General features: G+C 53.9%; 6 protein-coding genes across 6 annotated transcripts; 4 read left to right on the top strand and 2 right to left on the bottom strand.

The window, feature by feature from the left end:
- Nucleotides 1-354: 354 nt before the first annotated feature.
- Nucleotides 355-979, top strand: J4E88_010214 (uncharacterized protein; the record flags this gene model as incomplete). The annotated part of the gene is made up of 2 exons (XM_049403809.1): nucleotides 355-663; nucleotides 713-979. The coding sequence occupies 2 exons, from the start codon at nucleotides 355-357 to the stop codon at nucleotides 977-979; spliced, it is 576 nt and encodes a 191-aa protein (XP_049250470.1).
- Nucleotides 980-1,896: 917 nt separating this feature from the next.
- J4E88_010213 (uncharacterized protein) lies at nucleotides 1,897-3,743 on the top strand (the record flags this gene model as incomplete). The annotated part of the gene is made up of 5 exons (XM_049403808.1): nucleotides 1,897-2,901; nucleotides 2,983-3,361; nucleotides 3,436-3,455; nucleotides 3,505-3,590; nucleotides 3,635-3,743. The coding sequence occupies 5 exons, from the start codon at nucleotides 1,897-1,899 to the stop codon at nucleotides 3,741-3,743; spliced, it is 1,599 nt and encodes a 532-aa protein (XP_049250469.1).
- Nucleotides 3,744-4,584: 841 nt separating this feature from the next.
- J4E88_010212 (uncharacterized protein) lies at nucleotides 4,585-5,919 on the bottom strand (the record flags this gene model as incomplete). The annotated part of the gene is made up of 2 exons (XM_049403807.1): nucleotides 4,585-5,840; nucleotides 5,889-5,919. The coding sequence occupies 2 exons, from the start codon at nucleotides 5,917-5,919 to the stop codon at nucleotides 4,585-4,587; spliced, it is 1,287 nt and encodes a 428-aa protein (XP_049250468.1).
- A 4,367-nt stretch (nucleotides 5,920-10,286) lies between these two features.
- Nucleotides 10,287-11,432, bottom strand: J4E88_010211 (uncharacterized protein; the record flags this gene model as incomplete). The annotated part of the gene is made up of 1 exon (XM_049403806.1): nucleotides 10,287-11,432. The coding sequence occupies one exon, from the start codon at nucleotides 11,430-11,432 to the stop codon at nucleotides 10,287-10,289; it is 1,146 nt and encodes a 381-aa protein (XP_049250467.1).
- A 1,687-nt stretch (nucleotides 11,433-13,119) lies between these two features.
- On the top strand, nucleotides 13,120-13,962 carry J4E88_010210 (uncharacterized protein; the record flags this gene model as incomplete). Its single annotated transcript, XM_049403805.1, has 1 exon — nucleotides 13,120-13,962. The coding sequence occupies one exon, from the start codon at nucleotides 13,120-13,122 to the stop codon at nucleotides 13,960-13,962; it is 843 nt and encodes a 280-aa protein (XP_049250466.1).
- Nucleotides 13,963-15,707: 1,745 nt separating this feature from the next.
- J4E88_010209 (uncharacterized protein) lies at nucleotides 15,708-16,943 on the top strand (the record flags this gene model as incomplete). Its single annotated transcript, XM_049403804.1, has 4 exons — nucleotides 15,708-15,713; nucleotides 15,815-15,836; nucleotides 15,942-16,028; nucleotides 16,078-16,943. The coding sequence occupies 4 exons, from the start codon at nucleotides 15,708-15,710 to the stop codon at nucleotides 16,941-16,943; spliced, it is 981 nt and encodes a 326-aa protein (XP_049250465.1).
- Nucleotides 16,944-17,222: the final 279 nt, after the last annotated feature.

The raw sequence follows: 17,222 nt of genomic DNA, 5'->3' as shown, positions 1-17,222 counted from the left end.
GGTTTGGTAGTCAGGAAGGAAGCGGTAAGGGTGCGAGAGATTGCACGTCCACGTAGCGCGTCTTCGTGCCAGCCTTGGTGTTCAACAATAAGGACGATACTTTGCGCCGCGAAAGTGGAGTGAGGGTTGCCTGGAATCCGTATACAGTCGACAAGCTTGGTGAAAGACGGTTCAGTCGACGTTTGCTTGGAATCGTCCAGGCACGTCTCACGGGAGTTTTCTGGGCACGGGCCACAACGCGTCGTCGCGCGTTCCGATGGCCCTCCTTCATTGGCGCATCCACCACCAACACTGCCATACTAATCATATGCGTGGGTACTTTCCGGCCTGAAATCGACATCTACTACTCTAATCATGCCGTCGCAAGAGGCCAAGATCCTCGGTGACTTCCTCCTCGCACCTGCTCCCTTGCGCGACTTCACCACCCTACGCGACTTCACCGACATCTTCCCCCGCGCCCATCGCTCCAACCCCGCTGTACAGGAAATCTATCGCGAGCTTCAGCAGATACGCGACAGGGATATCGAACTGATCCGCCAGGACATCATCGATGAGGTCAAACGGTCCAAGCAGCTGAGGCGGGAGTACGCTCGGGAAAGACGCCACGTAGACGATGCGACTGTCGCCGGACTGGACCCGATTGCGCTTCAAATGGAGCAGGAGGTACTGCATTAAGGAAAGAGACTCCCTGGATTGCGCTGACAAAATCCAGCTCTCTGGCCAAAGTCGCAAGAAACCGCACACGCTACAGACGGTCCACTCCGACATCGAAGAAGCATGCCAAACCCTCGAGGCCCAGATCGCAGAGATAGAGCAAGAGAACAGACGGGCTTTGGCTGAAGTTAAAGACGTCGTTGGCGCCCTCAGTGAGCTGCGACATGGCCGCTTCGCACCGTCGTCCAGCGGAGAAAACATTGGAGAAGAAGTCATGGCTACGCTCAAGCGACTTGAAGCTGTGTGCGATAAACCGGCTGGATGAGAATTGCGAATATCCGAGCATCGTCGTGACGAATGCACTGTACAAACATGAGGACCATGCTAGCGGTCGAAAGGTCCAGTCTTCGACTTGCATCACACACTGCCTGAGCTGGTAAAATTGCGCATTACCGCCCAAGGCTATCGACCGCAAAATGAGGTTACGCTTGCGCAGTTTTTATGCCGGTCAGGGAAGTAGTATGTCTACAGAGACGTTTGTGCGATCCCGCACTACGCCGAGCAGTAGACGCCACTCTTCAATCGTTGACAGGAACAACACCAGCACTAGGACAAGGGATCCAGATCATCCCCGTAGATTTGGATCAAAGGATATCCTGCGACGTATCGCAGCACGTCGCAGTGCTTCCTGTCCACACCCGAATCATTACCAAGGCTATGTATCTAGGATAAAGTGAGCGCACAACGTAGCTGCCACTCCCATCCGCCGGACTTGCGCACGACGACTCTGATACATGGTTTCATCCGATCCTCATCGCGGCAAATATCATACCATAACATCTTGCCAATACCCGATGCGACGCTTGCTGTGCTCATTCTCCGGTGCATCAACCACGCGTCTGTATCCCCGTTAGCCAGGACCATCACGAGCACAAGACAGCGTGACAAACCCAGTACGAACTCCAGAGAACATGCCCTGTCAACTTCCATCATCCCGCCGTCCAGGTTAGCGACCCCGCGTATACTGCCTGCGAGCGCCTCGTGATTGGCTGCACGCACCACCGCAATTAATCTATCCATATGAACATTGTCAATCCCGCAAGTATCAACTCTTATTCCGCCGTTACAGAGATCTGTCTATAGCAAAACTTCTACACGTGTTCAGATCAGGATGATTGTCTTATACCGCGTCGCAATGCAATTCCATTCCGTCGTGTTGTCGTCCATGCCATATTCGCAAAGATGCTCCTCCCATCCTTCCTGACACTATCTCTATCCCTCATCGCCTACTCTCCCCTCGCCTCCGCCTCCGCCTCCTCCTCCCTCAGAATCACCTCCTCCAACCACTCCTTCGGCGGCGTAAACTACCCCCAACTCCAATTCTTCACCCCCACCCACCGCGCCGCCACAATCCGCGAAATCATCAAAAGCGGCGCGCGTGTAATCCGCCTCTTCATCCGCCCAGATGCGCAACACCCAGATCCCGAAGGCGAACTAGGCGGCTTCGACAAGTCGCTGCTCGACCAATTCGACGACACATTAGCAGCCATTCACCATTTGTCGAAAGGCCAGATGAAAGTCATCATCGCACCGCACGACGCACATGCGCTTCGGGGTACAAATGATGTCGCGTGTGATGCTTACTGCCAGAAACTCGACGGCGCGTTCTTGGATTTCTATAGTAATGAGGAATATCGCGACTTGTATAAACAGCGCCTAGAAGTCTTCTTCACCCACTACCCCTCCAAGAACTTTGACGGCCGCCCCTGGAGCACCCTCTCCGAAGTCATTCTCGGCGTCGACCTTCAAAACCAGCCTTTCTCTGGTATCTCACCCATCCCCTCCGGAGAATCCTGGCTCTGCGACATCGCCACCTATCTAAAATACAGCATCGGTCTCGACGCATCCAACATCGCCGTCATCAGCGGCGGCGTCTCAGGCCCCCAGTCCATTTCCGGGACTGAGAATTTTCCGGACTCAGTGTTTGACTGCAAGGCTATTGATGTTATTGGTATCCATGGGTATTTCGATAAGAGGAGTGATAGAACGGCGGGGACGGCGTGGGCGGATTTGTTTCTACCCGGCAATACGTTGATGGGGCGGGCGGAGGGGAGGAAGAAGGGAGAGGGGAAACTTTTGTTGGTGGAGGAGTGGGGGTATGTGCATAGTGAGGTGTTTGGGTTGTTTCATAAGAAGGAGGCGGTTTGGGATGGGGGGAATGTGTTGAATTATAGGGGGATTCCTTGGGTACGTCCCCCTCTATTCCATCCTTCCCTCGCTTTACTGTTATGGAACTGAAAACGTGGTTTACTGACAAGACGGTGATAGTTATACTCCCACCTAACCCCCCTCTCCGAATCCAAATCCTCCCGCATAAACCCCCTCCACCCCACTTACACAACCTGGCCCGCCCTCGCCTCCATCCTAAAAGCCTCTTTCACAACCCGCAGCCCCTTCTCCTGGTCCCGCTACCTCCCCGCCCCCTACCACATCCTCGCCCCCTCCGCCGACGAAACCACAGAAGCATACCTTCGGTCCATGCTCACCGGCTCCCCCGCAACCAAAGAATGGAAACTGGAAAAGGCGGGCCTGTCGAATGTCACGAGTATACTGCTGAATCCGTATATCATCGAGCAAAGCGAGTGTACATTCGGCTGCGTGGGGCATTTATGCGACGCAGCAGATGGCTGTGCACCGGATCTGATATGTAAGAATAGTATATGCCAAACCAACCCTTCCTCGCAGCCAGGGAAAGTGGGAGACAGATGCAACAGCAAGCAGATCTGTCAGAGCCATTTACGGTGTGTGAAGGGGCAGTGTGCGGCTTGCTCTACGCGGAAAACGATTCAGCCAGAAGATAAGAAGAAGAAGAAGAGGAAACGAACGATCCCAGGAGACAGCGGGACGCAGCAAGAGGAGGAAGAGCGAAGGAGGAGGTATGTGGTCAAACCGAATGATCCAAAAGGAACATGCTACACAGATTCCCTCGCCCACCTCTTCGAAACCATCAGACTCTCCTCCTCTTCCCCTTCCCCTTCCCCACCACCAAGCCCGCCGATCTGTCTCCCCCCCTCCCCTTATCCTCCTAAGCCCAACCCCTGCACAACACCCACCCACTGCTCCGCCTCACAATACTGTTCCTGGGGCGTATGCACACCGTGCTCCTCTAGCGACTCTTGTCTCGGGTCTCCCTGCCGCAGCAACAACTCCTGTAAAACAGGTTTCTGCAACGATTACGGGAGATGTGATTATGCTTCACAGAAGAGGAAGAAGGCGACTGGACCCGGAGGAGCGAGGGGGAAGGTGGGTAGAGTAGCGGGGGTGCCGAGGGGGTTTGAGAGGGGGCCTGCGAGGGTGAGAGATGAGGCGTTGAGGGTTGTGGTTCCGGAGGAGGGGGTTAGTGAGACGGCGGGAGGAGCTGCTACTGCTACCGCTACCGCGGCGGCATGATGAAGTGGACTACTATATGGGCTGGTATACAAGGCAACTTGCAAGGCACGGGCAAAAGACCAGTCCATCTGAATATAGATATTATCCTCAATCTCGAACGAAAATAAATTCCTCAGCGCTTAAATATTTACAAGAAGATTAATTTTCATACTAGTTAGTGTGTTGGGGTATCGTATCGAATGGCCTCCCTCCCTCCCTCCCTTCCTCCCTTTCCCAAAAACTCCTTTTTGTGTGTTGGTAATCTGTAGCACATGTACAATCATGGTATCACGGCGTCATGACCTCGTAGAACGCATGCGCGTGAGTGTGATTCATGTCTGAGACGGGGGTCGTGGCTCCAGGTGTGTCGTCGTTTGGTATACCGTGATCGAACCCCCGTGGCATCGTCAGTCGGGTCTTCGTGCTAGGAGGTGACAAAGCGTATGGCGGTAGCATGTCACTGCCACGTCCACTGCATCGGCAATGCGTCATGGTTCCAGATCACCCCATCGAAACCCGATACTTGTCATTATCCTCAATCAGCTTCTCCAAGAACGCCGCCGCCTCAACAAGAACCTGACTCTTACTCAGCCCACCACCTCTTACAGCAGGCACAACCTCGTTCAAATCCTTGTACCCCTGCTTGATCAAATCCCGCCGCTTCTGCTCGGACAAAATATGATTATTCCGCTTCTGTTCCTCAGTAAGATTCTCGCGATGTGCCTTCTGAGCCGCAGTGGACGCCCTCTTCTTCTTCGTACTATCCTCCACCGTAGACGCTTTCCGAGCCTTGCCATTGCGCGCGGCTTTCTTGGGTGTGTCTTTGCTATATCGCACCTGGCTCTTTTTCCGCTTCTTCGCCGGCCGGTCTTCGTCTTCGTCGTCGGATTCGGCGTCGTCGGATTGCGAGGCGGAGTCTCGTGGCCCGTGGGTGTAGGTGGTAGGGGTACTTGGTCCTTGTATGCCGGCTACGGCTCGGAGGATGTGGTGCGAAGTCTCTTCAATGTCTTGTATTGATGCCCTGGCTGCGCTCTCTGCGTCCGGGTGGCCGTTGGGTATTGAGTAGCCGGATGGGCTGTTGAAGGAGTTGTCGGTGCCGAAAGTGTACGACCTCTTCAAGTCGAGCTTCTGCAGCGGTGGGCCGAATTCGGAGTGGTGTTGTTGTGGCGCCTGGCTCGCTGCCCATTGTGAGGCATACTGTGTGTCGGTGGCCTGGGCGTTGTGGTTCGGTACCAATGATCCCAAGCGTTCGTGTATAAGGCCGTGTTGGGGCATTGTCATGGGCAGCGTGTTGAGATTCAAATCGGGGGCCCTGCTCGCATCGAAGCCGTTGGAGGCGGTGGATAGCTCATGGAAGCTGTGCGAGCGGCCGTTCGTGTATGAAGGCTGGGCCTGGTTGAAGAGAGCCGTGGCTGCCTGGAGCTCATCCTGGGTATTGCCTAGGAAGTCTGTGTGGAGCGACGAGGGGTATTGCTGGTCTTGGTGAAAGCTGTTCTGCAGACGAGCCTGGTCTGGTATAGTGCTGGTCACGCGGTGGACCGTGGGCGGGGCTATGAAGTCTTCCCAGTTGTTGTAGTCGTGGGCGCTCGCCTTTGTGTCGAGGGCGGGTGGCAGGGCTTGCGAGTCGACGAGGTCAAAGGGATTGGTCGAGGAGAAGAAGTTGTCGAGCTGCTGGTTCTCCATGTCGCTGAGGATGGACTGGCCATTGTGGTCGTAGGTGGCGGGCGGGCCGTCGAAGAAGTCGTTGGTGAAGGTGTCTGCTCTGCGTCAGTGTGTAGTCTCTGCGCGGCGGTCGGCAAGCGTACAGCCAAACGGCGGCGGGTCCTTGTCGTTCATGGCGGGTCGTGGGAGGCGCCTGGCCGTAGCACCCGCGAGCCCCGCGAACGACTGATGCGACAACGTCTCCAGCTTGGTGGTGGGTGAGGCCGAGGGACAGACTACTGTCTACTCTCTGATGCCCTCTACCGGCTTGGCCGGGCTGGATGAGGCGCTGGTTTAGGCCGTCGACAAGTCTTCACAGTGCTTGTGCGTATGGAAGCGTCGAGACTGGCGTGGTTGAGAGGTGTTGAGAGAGTGCGCGCGATATGACGTGAGGAACGAGCATTCGCAACGGCCCTGGTTGCGCTGCCGGGATGGGGCGTCGGACAAAACAGTGCCGGTGAGCAGGCGCATCCCCAGCGGGCGGCGACAGTGAATGCGCGTGATATACTAGACAATGAGAGACTCGGGTGTTGGATTGGACGTCAAGAATGCGTCTGGTTGCGCGTGAGAAGTTGGACCGCCATCACATGTGAAAGATGTCTTGCGCCCACCTGCTGAGCCCACTAGCGCCCACCACCTCGCTTGCTCCTTCCCTGCTCCCGGCCGCCAAGCTCTCCGAACCCTCAAAGGATGACATGCATCCACATCACATTATATCGACCTGGTTACTGTCATCACAGCATCGCTCAGGCACAGGAACTAGCTCCAACTATCCGCATGCCCTTCGTTGGCCTCCTACATACATCAACGTCTCTCCTTCTGTCCAACACCTCATTCCTGCTCGGACAAACCTTCTCACCGCAACGAGCCGTCTCGCCGGGATCCGAGTGCGCCTAGAGATCAAGAAGGGAATCTCCTCCGCCATTTTCTTCAATGGCGCGCGACCGTGTCCCAGCACTCTTCTGCGGTCCGAAAACTGCAGTGGCGGCACACGACTGTCTTTTCGTTGGCCGACCCTACCGTAGCTCCCGTCCGATCACCTCTAGTTTGCGCATCCCAGGGGTCAATCTGGGGAAACGATGACTGTTGCTACGCTTTATTCCCTCTGATCGAGCACTCGATCTTGTCGACCATCCCACCCCCGGTTTGTTCCGTGACTGCTCCTCATTTCATTACACTGTAGCCACTGTGTCGGTGCCTGCCTCGGCTGCCCACCAGCGATCTACAATGCTTGTGTCGAGCCCGAACCTCGTACGACACTACGATTTGATAAATCTCCAAGTACTAGCCGTTCCCCATACTTTGTTCTTCGCATTCGCTACTGCTTTCTCTTTCCGGAGCACTGTGGTTATGTTGACATGCTACTTCCTTCCGTAGCAGGACCCCGCGTACTTACTACTTCACTTGCGACAGCAGTTCGGGTCCAACATGTTACTACTTTCGATGTTATACCACCCACATATAATCTAGCATCGACCTCTATTCGAGCACGCGAACGGTCAGTATGGTAATGCTACACGTCATGCGAGGTACACTTACATCCATGGATCGCCCCGACATTCCCACCGAACACACAAATCTCCAAAGGCACAACATCTGTCTAAAAAATCTTGCATATAACAGCCCTACAACCACCTGCATCAAGGCCTTCCCTTGCGTATCTCGACACACATTATTGCTGTGCCATGTAAGCTGGAATGCATGGACAAACCATCTACACAAACCCCATCTAACCCAATCGGGAAAGGGCGCAAATTTACCAGTAATCTACCAAGCCAACACCAAGATACTCAGCCATACTCCAAGATACTTGCGCAAAAGTAAATTTAGGAACAAGACCGAGTCAACCGAGATGCGTCGTGTTCATCTGTCCTCAGTGCCCCTTTCATCAAGTGGGGCGTGCAACATAAAACAACTCTGAGTTCAGATCACTTTATTCACCTTCTTCTGTGATTTTTGACAGTCAGTTCGAGGACTGTGACTATGGATATCTTCACTCTCATCGTCATTGTTCTCGTCCTTTTTACCATGCTACTCTGTGCTCTCTGGAGTCCAGCACCACTACAGCCATCATCAGCGCCACCGATGCCTCCGTCGCCAGCTCATGAAGAACCAAAAGCACGACCTGATGACATGGTCTAAACAACACATTTACATCCTGTCAAACACCAATTTACCATGTCTTCCACGATCAGGCGAGATAACCAACCCCTCGACGCTCACAAAATACATACCAGCCTGATAACTCCGGAATCCTACGTTAAGCCTCTTCAGGTCAAAGGCGCGAATGCTCCATGCATACGACGCGAAACCTCAACGTGGATTATCTCGCGGGAAGAGCCTATTACGGTCGACATATGACGAGGAATACTCGAGGCCTCAAAATGGTCAATTCAGAACGAGCCCATTTCGATACGGTTCATGCCGCGAGCAAATCCGAGCATATAACAACGCCGGATTCGCTACATCCAAAACCATCCAGAACCACACGCAGACCAGATCATGGATCCCCCCACCGTCATCCTCATCACTATCCTAGTTCTATTCACTTTAGCACTTTGCTTCCTCTGGAAACCACCACTACGACCGCTATCACCACTACCAACGATCTCGACACACGGCCCACAGGACGGCAGTCTCACAAAGATCAAGTTTCCGACTATGAGGTACTACGAGATTTCTGCGACAGAATAGGTTTGGCTTACGTACTTCACAAGCCATAAGCATGGTTAGGTGTAGAGGATACTTGGCCTGCGGGGAGCTGATTTGTCCCGACTAGACCAGACCAGACGAATAACGTGGCAGACGATGGACGCTGTTAACCGTTCCGAAGAGGTAGACGATGTGTGGTTTTCGTCAATGGAACTAGCACGATGAGATCTATACAATCGCCGCCGCGAAGACAAGGGGTTGGGTGTGGAGTGAGGGCATGAAGACGGCGACTGGAGATGGGGATGGATGAGGAAATGGAGAAGGCGAGGAAGGTGTCTGTAATTTGCAGAGATGAAATGGTTCGATCAGATAAGAGGGGAGAAAGATGGATGGGGCGTTGGGTTATAAGCCGTTTGTTGGGTTGGAAGATACACGCAGTTGTTATATTAAAAGGTAGAGAGAAGGGAAGATGTTGATCTCTTAACAACAAATAGCAACTTTCCCTCTCTCTCTCTCTCTTATAAAAGCCCATCTATCATTCCCCTTTTATCCATATCCACACCCCATCCCATCCCTTGCCTGCCCATCTCTCCTCTCTCTACCTTATCCTAACCCCTCGCATCCTTCTCCCCACTCCACCTAACTATCGCTTTCCCTACAACCCCCCTCACAATCTTCTCATAGTGCGGGAGACACCGCGTAGAATCGCTCCTTCCTCCCGGTTACCAGCAGAAAAACTTCTAGTGCCGAGACAATGCGAGGTGTTATACACGTTGTCATCCTCACTATGAGAAGACTGTGCGGGGGAGATGGTAGGTGCTAGGTGCTTGACACTGAGCTTCGTAAATTTGGAAGGGGGAGAGGGACGGAGGGAAGGTAAACTGGATACCATGCGGTAGACAGCGCGTGTCATGCCTGATGAAGACCTCGAGAACACAAACTTCCACCTCCGCCCCTCCCCCACCCCGCCGCCTCCCCCACCCACCCGAGGTGAAGAGGCCCGCTTGCTGTTCTTGTCCTGAGAGTATGTATTGCGACGGGGGAAATGGATAGAGAGGTCCGGACACAGCCAGTCGAGTTTGTTAAGCGGGCGACTGTGTCTTGCTATTGCGTTCCCTTCTCCAGACAGATATCCTTGTCAAATGCGGCAAGTAGCGCGTGGACTCGTTCTATCGTCTTCTTACGAACCTTTTCGTAATAAGACCATCGAACACCTACACGCACTGCTTGCCATATTTGAGAAGAGGTGTGCGGGTGCTGGGTGTTCGATACTGAGGTTCGAAACGATTGAGGGGGGTGAATAGGCCCCGCGCCGGGCTTGCTGTTCTTGATATATGCGTTGGGGGTTCCAAGGTAGGTAAGTAAGTAGGTAGATAGGTAGGTAGGTAGCATACCCATTGCAGATTGATACTTCGGCCACGGTCGAAGTCGTCGGGTAAACCCTTGTCTCTCGTGACGAGCCCTCTTTTGAAAGCCTGAGCTGGTGCTGTATCATTGCTGACGCGGAATGAATTTCAGCGTCGACAACAATACAGCACCAGCCCAGGTTCTTAGAAGAGGGCCCGACGATGGCATGTGCTCTGCGCGAGCAGGCTTGCATGTTGTAATGCACCAAGCATGTGTTGTCCGCGGTCGGTGGCAGGGTGTTGGATGCCGCCGTAGAATCGGATGTGATGCGACCTATCTCTTGGACGAGCTTCGAGGCGTTGTGGCGTGGCGATGTCCCGCTTCGTCTGCAGTTGTACACCGGGATGACCGACGGAGGCCTAAGGAATACGTTTCCGTAACCGACATCGATCCGGCCCGCCTCAATCCAGATATTCCGTTTCGTGTCGACACCGTCCTCATCTTCATCCAAACGGCGCCAACAAGAGCGCAGCCCCAAGCCCCAACGTAACAACCATAATCCCCACTCCTCTAGCATTCACCACCGCACCCTTCGAAGGCAACGGCGCACCCTTCAGTTCCATATCCGTCGGTCTCGCCACCACATCCACAGCATCGAAATACGCATACTTGACCCTCTCGCCATCCTGCAAATTCTCATTCGTAAGCACACTCGCCTCATTCGGAAAATCCATAATCGGTACCGCAGGATAGAACCCCTTGTTCTGAATGATATACTGCGCCAGCGCATACAACGCATAGTTCTCCGCATTGTTGGCAGCGTCGTACGACATTTGCGTGGAGAGGACGGCGAGGAGCTTGGAGCGCGTGGCGCCGTAAGCGTATTTGAGAGTTTGGAAATCGGTGGGTGTTTCGGGTTGTTCGTTGAGGACGCCGGCGAGGACAGAGGTGTTCATTGCGCCTTCAGAGACGGAGATGAGCCACTCGGATGTGGAGTTCGGGGGCGCAGGCATGGGGCGTTGGACGACGGCTGTGCCGATGGAGGCGAAGTGCATCACCATGCGTGCCCAGAGGGAGGCGCGGTTGTAGTATTCCATCAGCCGGTCTTTCTCCATTTGGTTGTCGGCTTTCTTATTAATACGATTATTGAGCGAGTCCATGCGGAAATAATCGGAGCAAAAGACGATGTGCGGTTCGTTGCCGATGTTGTAGGCGGCGTGGTCGCCTTCGCGCTTGTTGCCTTTGTCGCAGAGGTCCATGGGGTCGTCGCAGCGGATGTGGATGTCGGAATTTACGGCGCCGGTTCCTCCTTCCAGGACGCCGAAGTTGGCGGCGCGTTGCAGGTTCGTGGCTATCATGTCGGTGTAGTTGGCGTTTATCGAGGGGCCGAAGAACTCTCGTGCGGGCTGCGAGGTCAGGTCGAAGGGCGTTGCGGCGGCGAAGAGAATCGTCATCTCGGAGAAGCCATCGCGGATGTCTTCGATCTCGGAGAAGTCGCAGCCCTCGCCACCCGTGAGAGCTGTCGCGTAGGTCGGCCTGCCGGCGCCTTTGTCGTCGCCGATAACGCCATCGGGGGCTGCGTATGCGCGTGCTATGAGGCCAGCGAGGAGTACGGGAGGGAGGTGCAAGAGCAAGTGGAGCGTCAGCATGTCGACGAAGCTGCCGGTGACAGCTCGGTCGATCGAAATGTTAACGCGAGATGTTGGAGATTGCGGGCATGGAGGTTGTGCCGATCCTGTTCAAACACGAGGCAATGATGGACGGTTGCAGTGAACCGCGTTGGTCACGCGGGAACAGGGCGGAACGGGGAGGGCAGGCTTCAAGGATACCGTTAGCAGAGGGCATGAGGTTCGGATGGAAAAAGTAAAGCGCATGAAGGGGCGCCGTACCCGTGCAGCCATGCGAGGCTGATCCCCAGTTTTCTGACTCTCAGACGCCGTCAGACGCTTAGACACGATACTCTGAGACAGTAGTGTTCACGTGCGGCCGCACTCTGAGGTTGGCGTTGATGTGGGAGTAATAGTCATGGCGGTTTCCAGTCTTTCCCAGCGAGACTTTTCAATTGAATCGCATCTTCATGAGCATCCATATCGTGAATGCGCTCTTTGTGCAAGCGGGAGGTGGTGTCGCAAGTCGCTGGATGAGGTAGGATCGGCTGGCAGATGAAACGCGAAGCTGGCGCCAAGACCACGCCGTCACCACTCCGCTATGCATCGTCAAAATATGAGACCAACGAGATACTACTGTTTGAACCGAGGTAGACAGCATCTGATTGCGACCACATCTCAACTAGAGTGTTAGTGGTTGCGCAACTCAAGGACAGTCGCGTCCAGGTGCAAGACAACCTTGGAAGCTATAGCCATGAGTCAATGTGCTCGGCACTATCCGCTTCATTCTGGTGTGTGGCATGCATAATAGACGATGACGAAGACATGCGATCCGTCGTCTCTTCTAGAGTTGATGGAGGATAGCTCTGTTTCGTTTGGCGTACGTACTTCCACTGCATCTAGGACGAGATCTGTATTCGATATGGCCATAAAGTGCGAACACCCCACGGGGATGATCTCATCATCACATGCCCTGGACTGCACTCCATCAAACGGCAGATAGATATGCAGTAGCTTGTACACATCGAGCCACTATGACCATTAGCCGCCCACGAGCAAGATACGGCACACCGACACTCCGCCATACTGAGAGAACACGTTCAGTGCCAAACAAGCGGTCGGCAGAAGCGTGGGGAGCGTGTTCGCTGGACGGGCACCGCCCCGCTTCTGTTGGCAGCCGTCCGTATGCACCTTACCGCTCCAATCAATCCACCTCCTCAACGGCACAGCGGGTCGTCGAGTATCGGCGTGGCGCAGCAGCGGATAGTCTGGCGAGTAGTTCATGCCTTGATGTATGAAGTGGTGCGTAAAGAGGGTGGGCAGCGGGGTCAGGTCCGGTATCTCGTCACTACAGCAGAGCCGCAAGTCTGCAGGTATTTGTGCTTGCGCTTAGCTCCCTGATCGACCCAGTCACCTAAGATATAGGGACGCCTGATTCTGTGACTGAACAAGTCAGTTCAAAGTCTTGACATTAAACGGATTAACCCCACAGACAGACAGCGGGAGTCGACACGCTAAGCCCTACCCTTCCTGCTAGCATCGCCAACACTCCACCATGCCTGGCGAAGATACGACGCCCTCGCGACCACCCAGTGAGTTCTGATTCGCTTGCATGCAATGCCGTCGTTCGCAAGGCTGTCTTCAGCCTTCTCTCCAATGAATCTGCGTACGAGGCTGAGGCTGATCCCCGTGCGCCACAGCAGCCCACCCCGCCAGTCCCACGGCGAGCATGTCGCTGGCCGCCGCCCTCAGACACGACAATAATAATCGCGTCGTGACCCGCCCGCTCGACGACTGGGTCCAACAGCCCGACGTTTCCGCGCGACTCGTTCTTTTCTCCGACGAGTACCTGCAAGGGCTTCCTCAGACGGATACAGAGCATCTACTGCGTGCGACCGGGAGCACAATCAAGAGCGGTTCGTTATCGTCGATGGCTCCTGGGGCTCTCCTCCACCAGCACAACCCAACCCACCACCCTCCTTCACTCCGCTCCTGCATCACCGATATCACCGACGCCACGCCCACGGAAACAAGCATAAGCACCGGCCTCGTCAGCCAACTGTCTGGCGTCCCGCTGCTCGAAGACAACAACGGCGTGTTGGAGATACCGCCCGCACACTTCCGCACCCCCGTCTACGAATGCGCCTTCTGGTTCTTGAACTGCAGCTACGTCTCGCAGAACAAAGAAGAGTGGGAAACACACTGCCACGCACACTTCCGCGGCGAGGAACCACCGCTGACGGCCCAATGCCCGCTGTGCGACTGGGAAGTGACGTGTGAGCAGGGAAGGCAGGCATGGAAAATGCGTATGGAGCATTTGGCGTACGAACACACGATGCGCGGGCAGACGTTGCGGACTTCGCGACCGGATTTCCGGCTGTTTGAATACTTGTGGCAGAGACGGTTGATCGATAGTGAGGATCTGAAGGAGTTGAAGGGTGGGAATCATAACTTGACACATCCGCCGGGGAATTTCGTTGAGATGAATGGAAGTAGGCGCGAGAGGGATGGCAGGAGGCATCGCGCGCAGCATGCGAGGGTGCCGAGACCGCCTGAACCGCGCCGGTACTGAGGGCGATGGGGGGATGTTTGATGGGCTTCACCCCATCTCTTGCCGTTAGTTCCCAATTCTCTCGTCTTTCTTTCTCTTCCCAATTGCTCTTCTCTTCTCATACCTCTTCCTTTCCACTCAACATCTGTCCGCAGAATGGCATACCCAGGACACAAAAAGCATAGCTCAGGCGTTTCGGAGTACAACCCCATCTTTTCCATCCCTTCTCCATCTCTTTTCTCTCGGACTGTTCGGAAGCCAGCCGCGCAGGCAACGAGCTATCAGCTCCATATACGCAAAACTGCAAAACATACGTAGCTAGTTCCTTCTCCGTCGCTCACGGCGCAATCCAACTATATACCCTCCTCTCTAGCCTCCCACCATCCCAACTGAGCCCTCAATGCATCCGCCTCGAGTAGCTCCCGCCCCCAACGACCGATTTGCTAAATGTGATTCGTCATATCTAAAGGACCCTGACCCCATAGCTTTGAAATGTCATCTTCAGCCGCACGAAAATGGCTCAGATCCAGAAGCGGAGGTCCGCCGTTGCGCGTCTGCCTAATTTCGCGTGTCGTGGTACTAATGCGGACTAGTGCGGTTGCCGGATGGGGGAAGGGCTAGCCGTGGATGTTGGTACCTTTGAACGCACCTGGGCAAGAATTACGCACTGTATTTATGAGATGATGTGCTTCAAGAAGATCCGACATTGTACTTTGGAATGTGAGTAAGGCTGATAGAGTTGAGCGAGTACAACTTGTAGTGGCCAAGATGTTACATGTAACTTCTACATCTACCAGACGACTATCCTACGCCCTAGTAATCCCATAAACAACACCCTTGTTGCTGGTCTTTTGTTATCTTTCTTAATTTAACTAGGCCTGGCGAAACTCTTATTTACATCTTCGCTTTACGACTCCATGCTCTAGTTTTTGTGTACCTTCCTAAGCCTTCCGGTTCGCGCTGAATATAGGATGAGTGCACTCTGCGGAGAGCGAGGAAGGTAGAGCAGGCATGTAGCTATTATGTTGCTGTTATATAGCGGTGTGGCGTAATTTGTAAGTTGGGTTCAGATAACGCTGTTCTAGGGATGAAGTTTCGCGATGGCCATTTCGGTATTGAGGTCGAAAGCGAGAACAAGGCTGTAGGAAGGGGCGTGTGTAGATGATTATGGATATGGAAGAGATTGGAGAACGATAGATATGACTTTGCTCCCGAGGGCTTTATTTTGCAATTTGTGTTGACTTCTTGTCTTCGCCTTACTAGCCTTCCCATCTAACACTGCCTTCTAACGCGTTTCTATCCGCTCTTCTTCTTTGTAAAGAACGTTCCTTTCTTGCTTGTATTTATCTGTTTACCCTATCCTTGATCACTACTATTCTGCCTTCCCGTACTTAACCTCCCTGTTCTCGAAAAAGGACCCAGCCGCTGCAGAAGACTGCGTATAGACTCGGAGGTATGATCGAGCTTTGCGTGGATATCGAAGCTTGTTTGACCGTTTTGATGTGATTCGTTGTTGATACCTGAGTGGCTTGCAGCTGTCAGCCTTGCCTCTTGCCTGCGAAAGACACCAAACGAAAGAATGGCGGTCATCAAAGACAACAGACACATAACATGAGAGACAGTAAAGTAGCAGTGGCGATCGCAGGTCGATCTGGGGCCTCTCGTACTTAATGCGCGGAGACGGAAGTTAATGCTTGAGTGAGTCGGCGCAATGTTAGGGCGCGGTTGCAAGCAGTGGCGCTTCGCTAGCAGCAACGGCCGTAGCTATGCCCGTCGATGACGTTGAAGCCACATCCCTCGCAAAGAGATCCGGAACACAGGCAACATCATGCCAATTATCCTCCGCACATCTCACATAAGGCCAGCCATACAGATATGGAGGCGCAAGAGATGGGGTATATAGATAGCAGGCTGCGACGGATGTTGTTCAGCATCTCAAGCTTTCCAACAACTCCACAACCCTATCACACCAAGTCGAACGAACTTACTACCTTGAACAGATCCTCTCGACATAATGTCCAACATCAAGTTCAACCCCGTATCCGATATTCCCGACCAGTCTGGCCGAGTGTTCCTGATCACTGGTGGTATGTGGCGTCCTTTACGTCCGATCTGGCAGCCCACTAACCATTACAGGCACCACCGGTCTTGGAGCGTCATCCATATCTTTTCTCGCATCTCACAACCCTGCGCACATCTACTTCAGCGGTCGCAACAAAGCTCGCGCCAATGAACTCATCTCCAAAATCGCAAAAGCCTCACCCTCCACCAAAGTAGCCTTCATCGAGTGCGACCTCGCGAGTCTCGCATCTGTCCAATCTGCCGCCAAACAGTTCTTGTCATCGTCTGATCGCCTCGATGTTCTTATGTGCAACGCAGGTATCATGGCCGTACCCAACGACGTGAGTAAAGATGGCTACGAAATCCAATTCGCAACAAACCACCTCGGCCACGCGCTACTCATGAAGTTGCTCATGCCCATCATGCTCGACACCGCATTGCAACCGAACGCCGACGTCCGCATCGTCAACCTCTCATCCGTAGCTTACAAACAAAACGTGCCTTCCACCGGTATCGAGTTCTCAAAGCTCAGGACCAAAGGCGCAAACTACGGTTCCTTCTTCAGCTTCAACAAATGGGTCTGTTACGGCCAGTCTAAGCTAGCCAATCTGCTTTACGCTACTGAACTGGCTGCTCATCACCCGAGCATCACGTCTGTGGCGGTGCATCCTGGCTTTATCAAGACGGACCTTTTCGCGAGCACGAACTTTATGGATCGTCAGGTTGTGAATATTATCTCCGGCGGGAATTGGCTTGATACGGAACAGGGTGCGTATAACCAGACTTGGGCGGCTACTACCAAGAAGGAGGACTTGGTCAATGGAGCTTATTATGAGCCGGTGGGTGTGAAGACTACGCCGAGTACGAAGCTGGGGCGGGATCGGGCGTTGGCGAAGGAGTTGTGGGAGTGGACTGAGAAGGAGCTGAAGGCGTGGGTGTGAGACCTGGAGATCTCGGTCAGCGTTTTGATTTGCGAGTCTTGAATAGATCGCATCCGTAGATATGCTTGTTGTACTTTGGTAATTTCTCGTACTTAGACTTTCTTCATTGGTAGCACAGCCCACGATGCGCAGCAGGCGGCCTTGACGTTCAGAAGGTCCCCGCTTGTTGTCAGTAGGCGCACAATACCTCGGTTGGGCACCTGACAGCAGTGTACGGATACTTTTCCGTGAGTAACGTTATAAGTAGTGGTGTACTCGCCGTCGTGGTGGTCGTTATCG

The sequence above is a fragment of the Alternaria novae-zelandiae genome, assembly GCF_023758075.1.
Source record: "Alternaria novae-zelandiae strain BMP 2774 chromosome Unknown scaffold_30, whole genome shotgun sequence".
NCBI lineage: Eukaryota > Fungi > Ascomycota > Dothideomycetes > Pleosporales > Pleosporaceae > Alternaria > Alternaria novae-zelandiae.
This window is presented reverse-complemented; position numbering and strand designations above follow the sequence as displayed.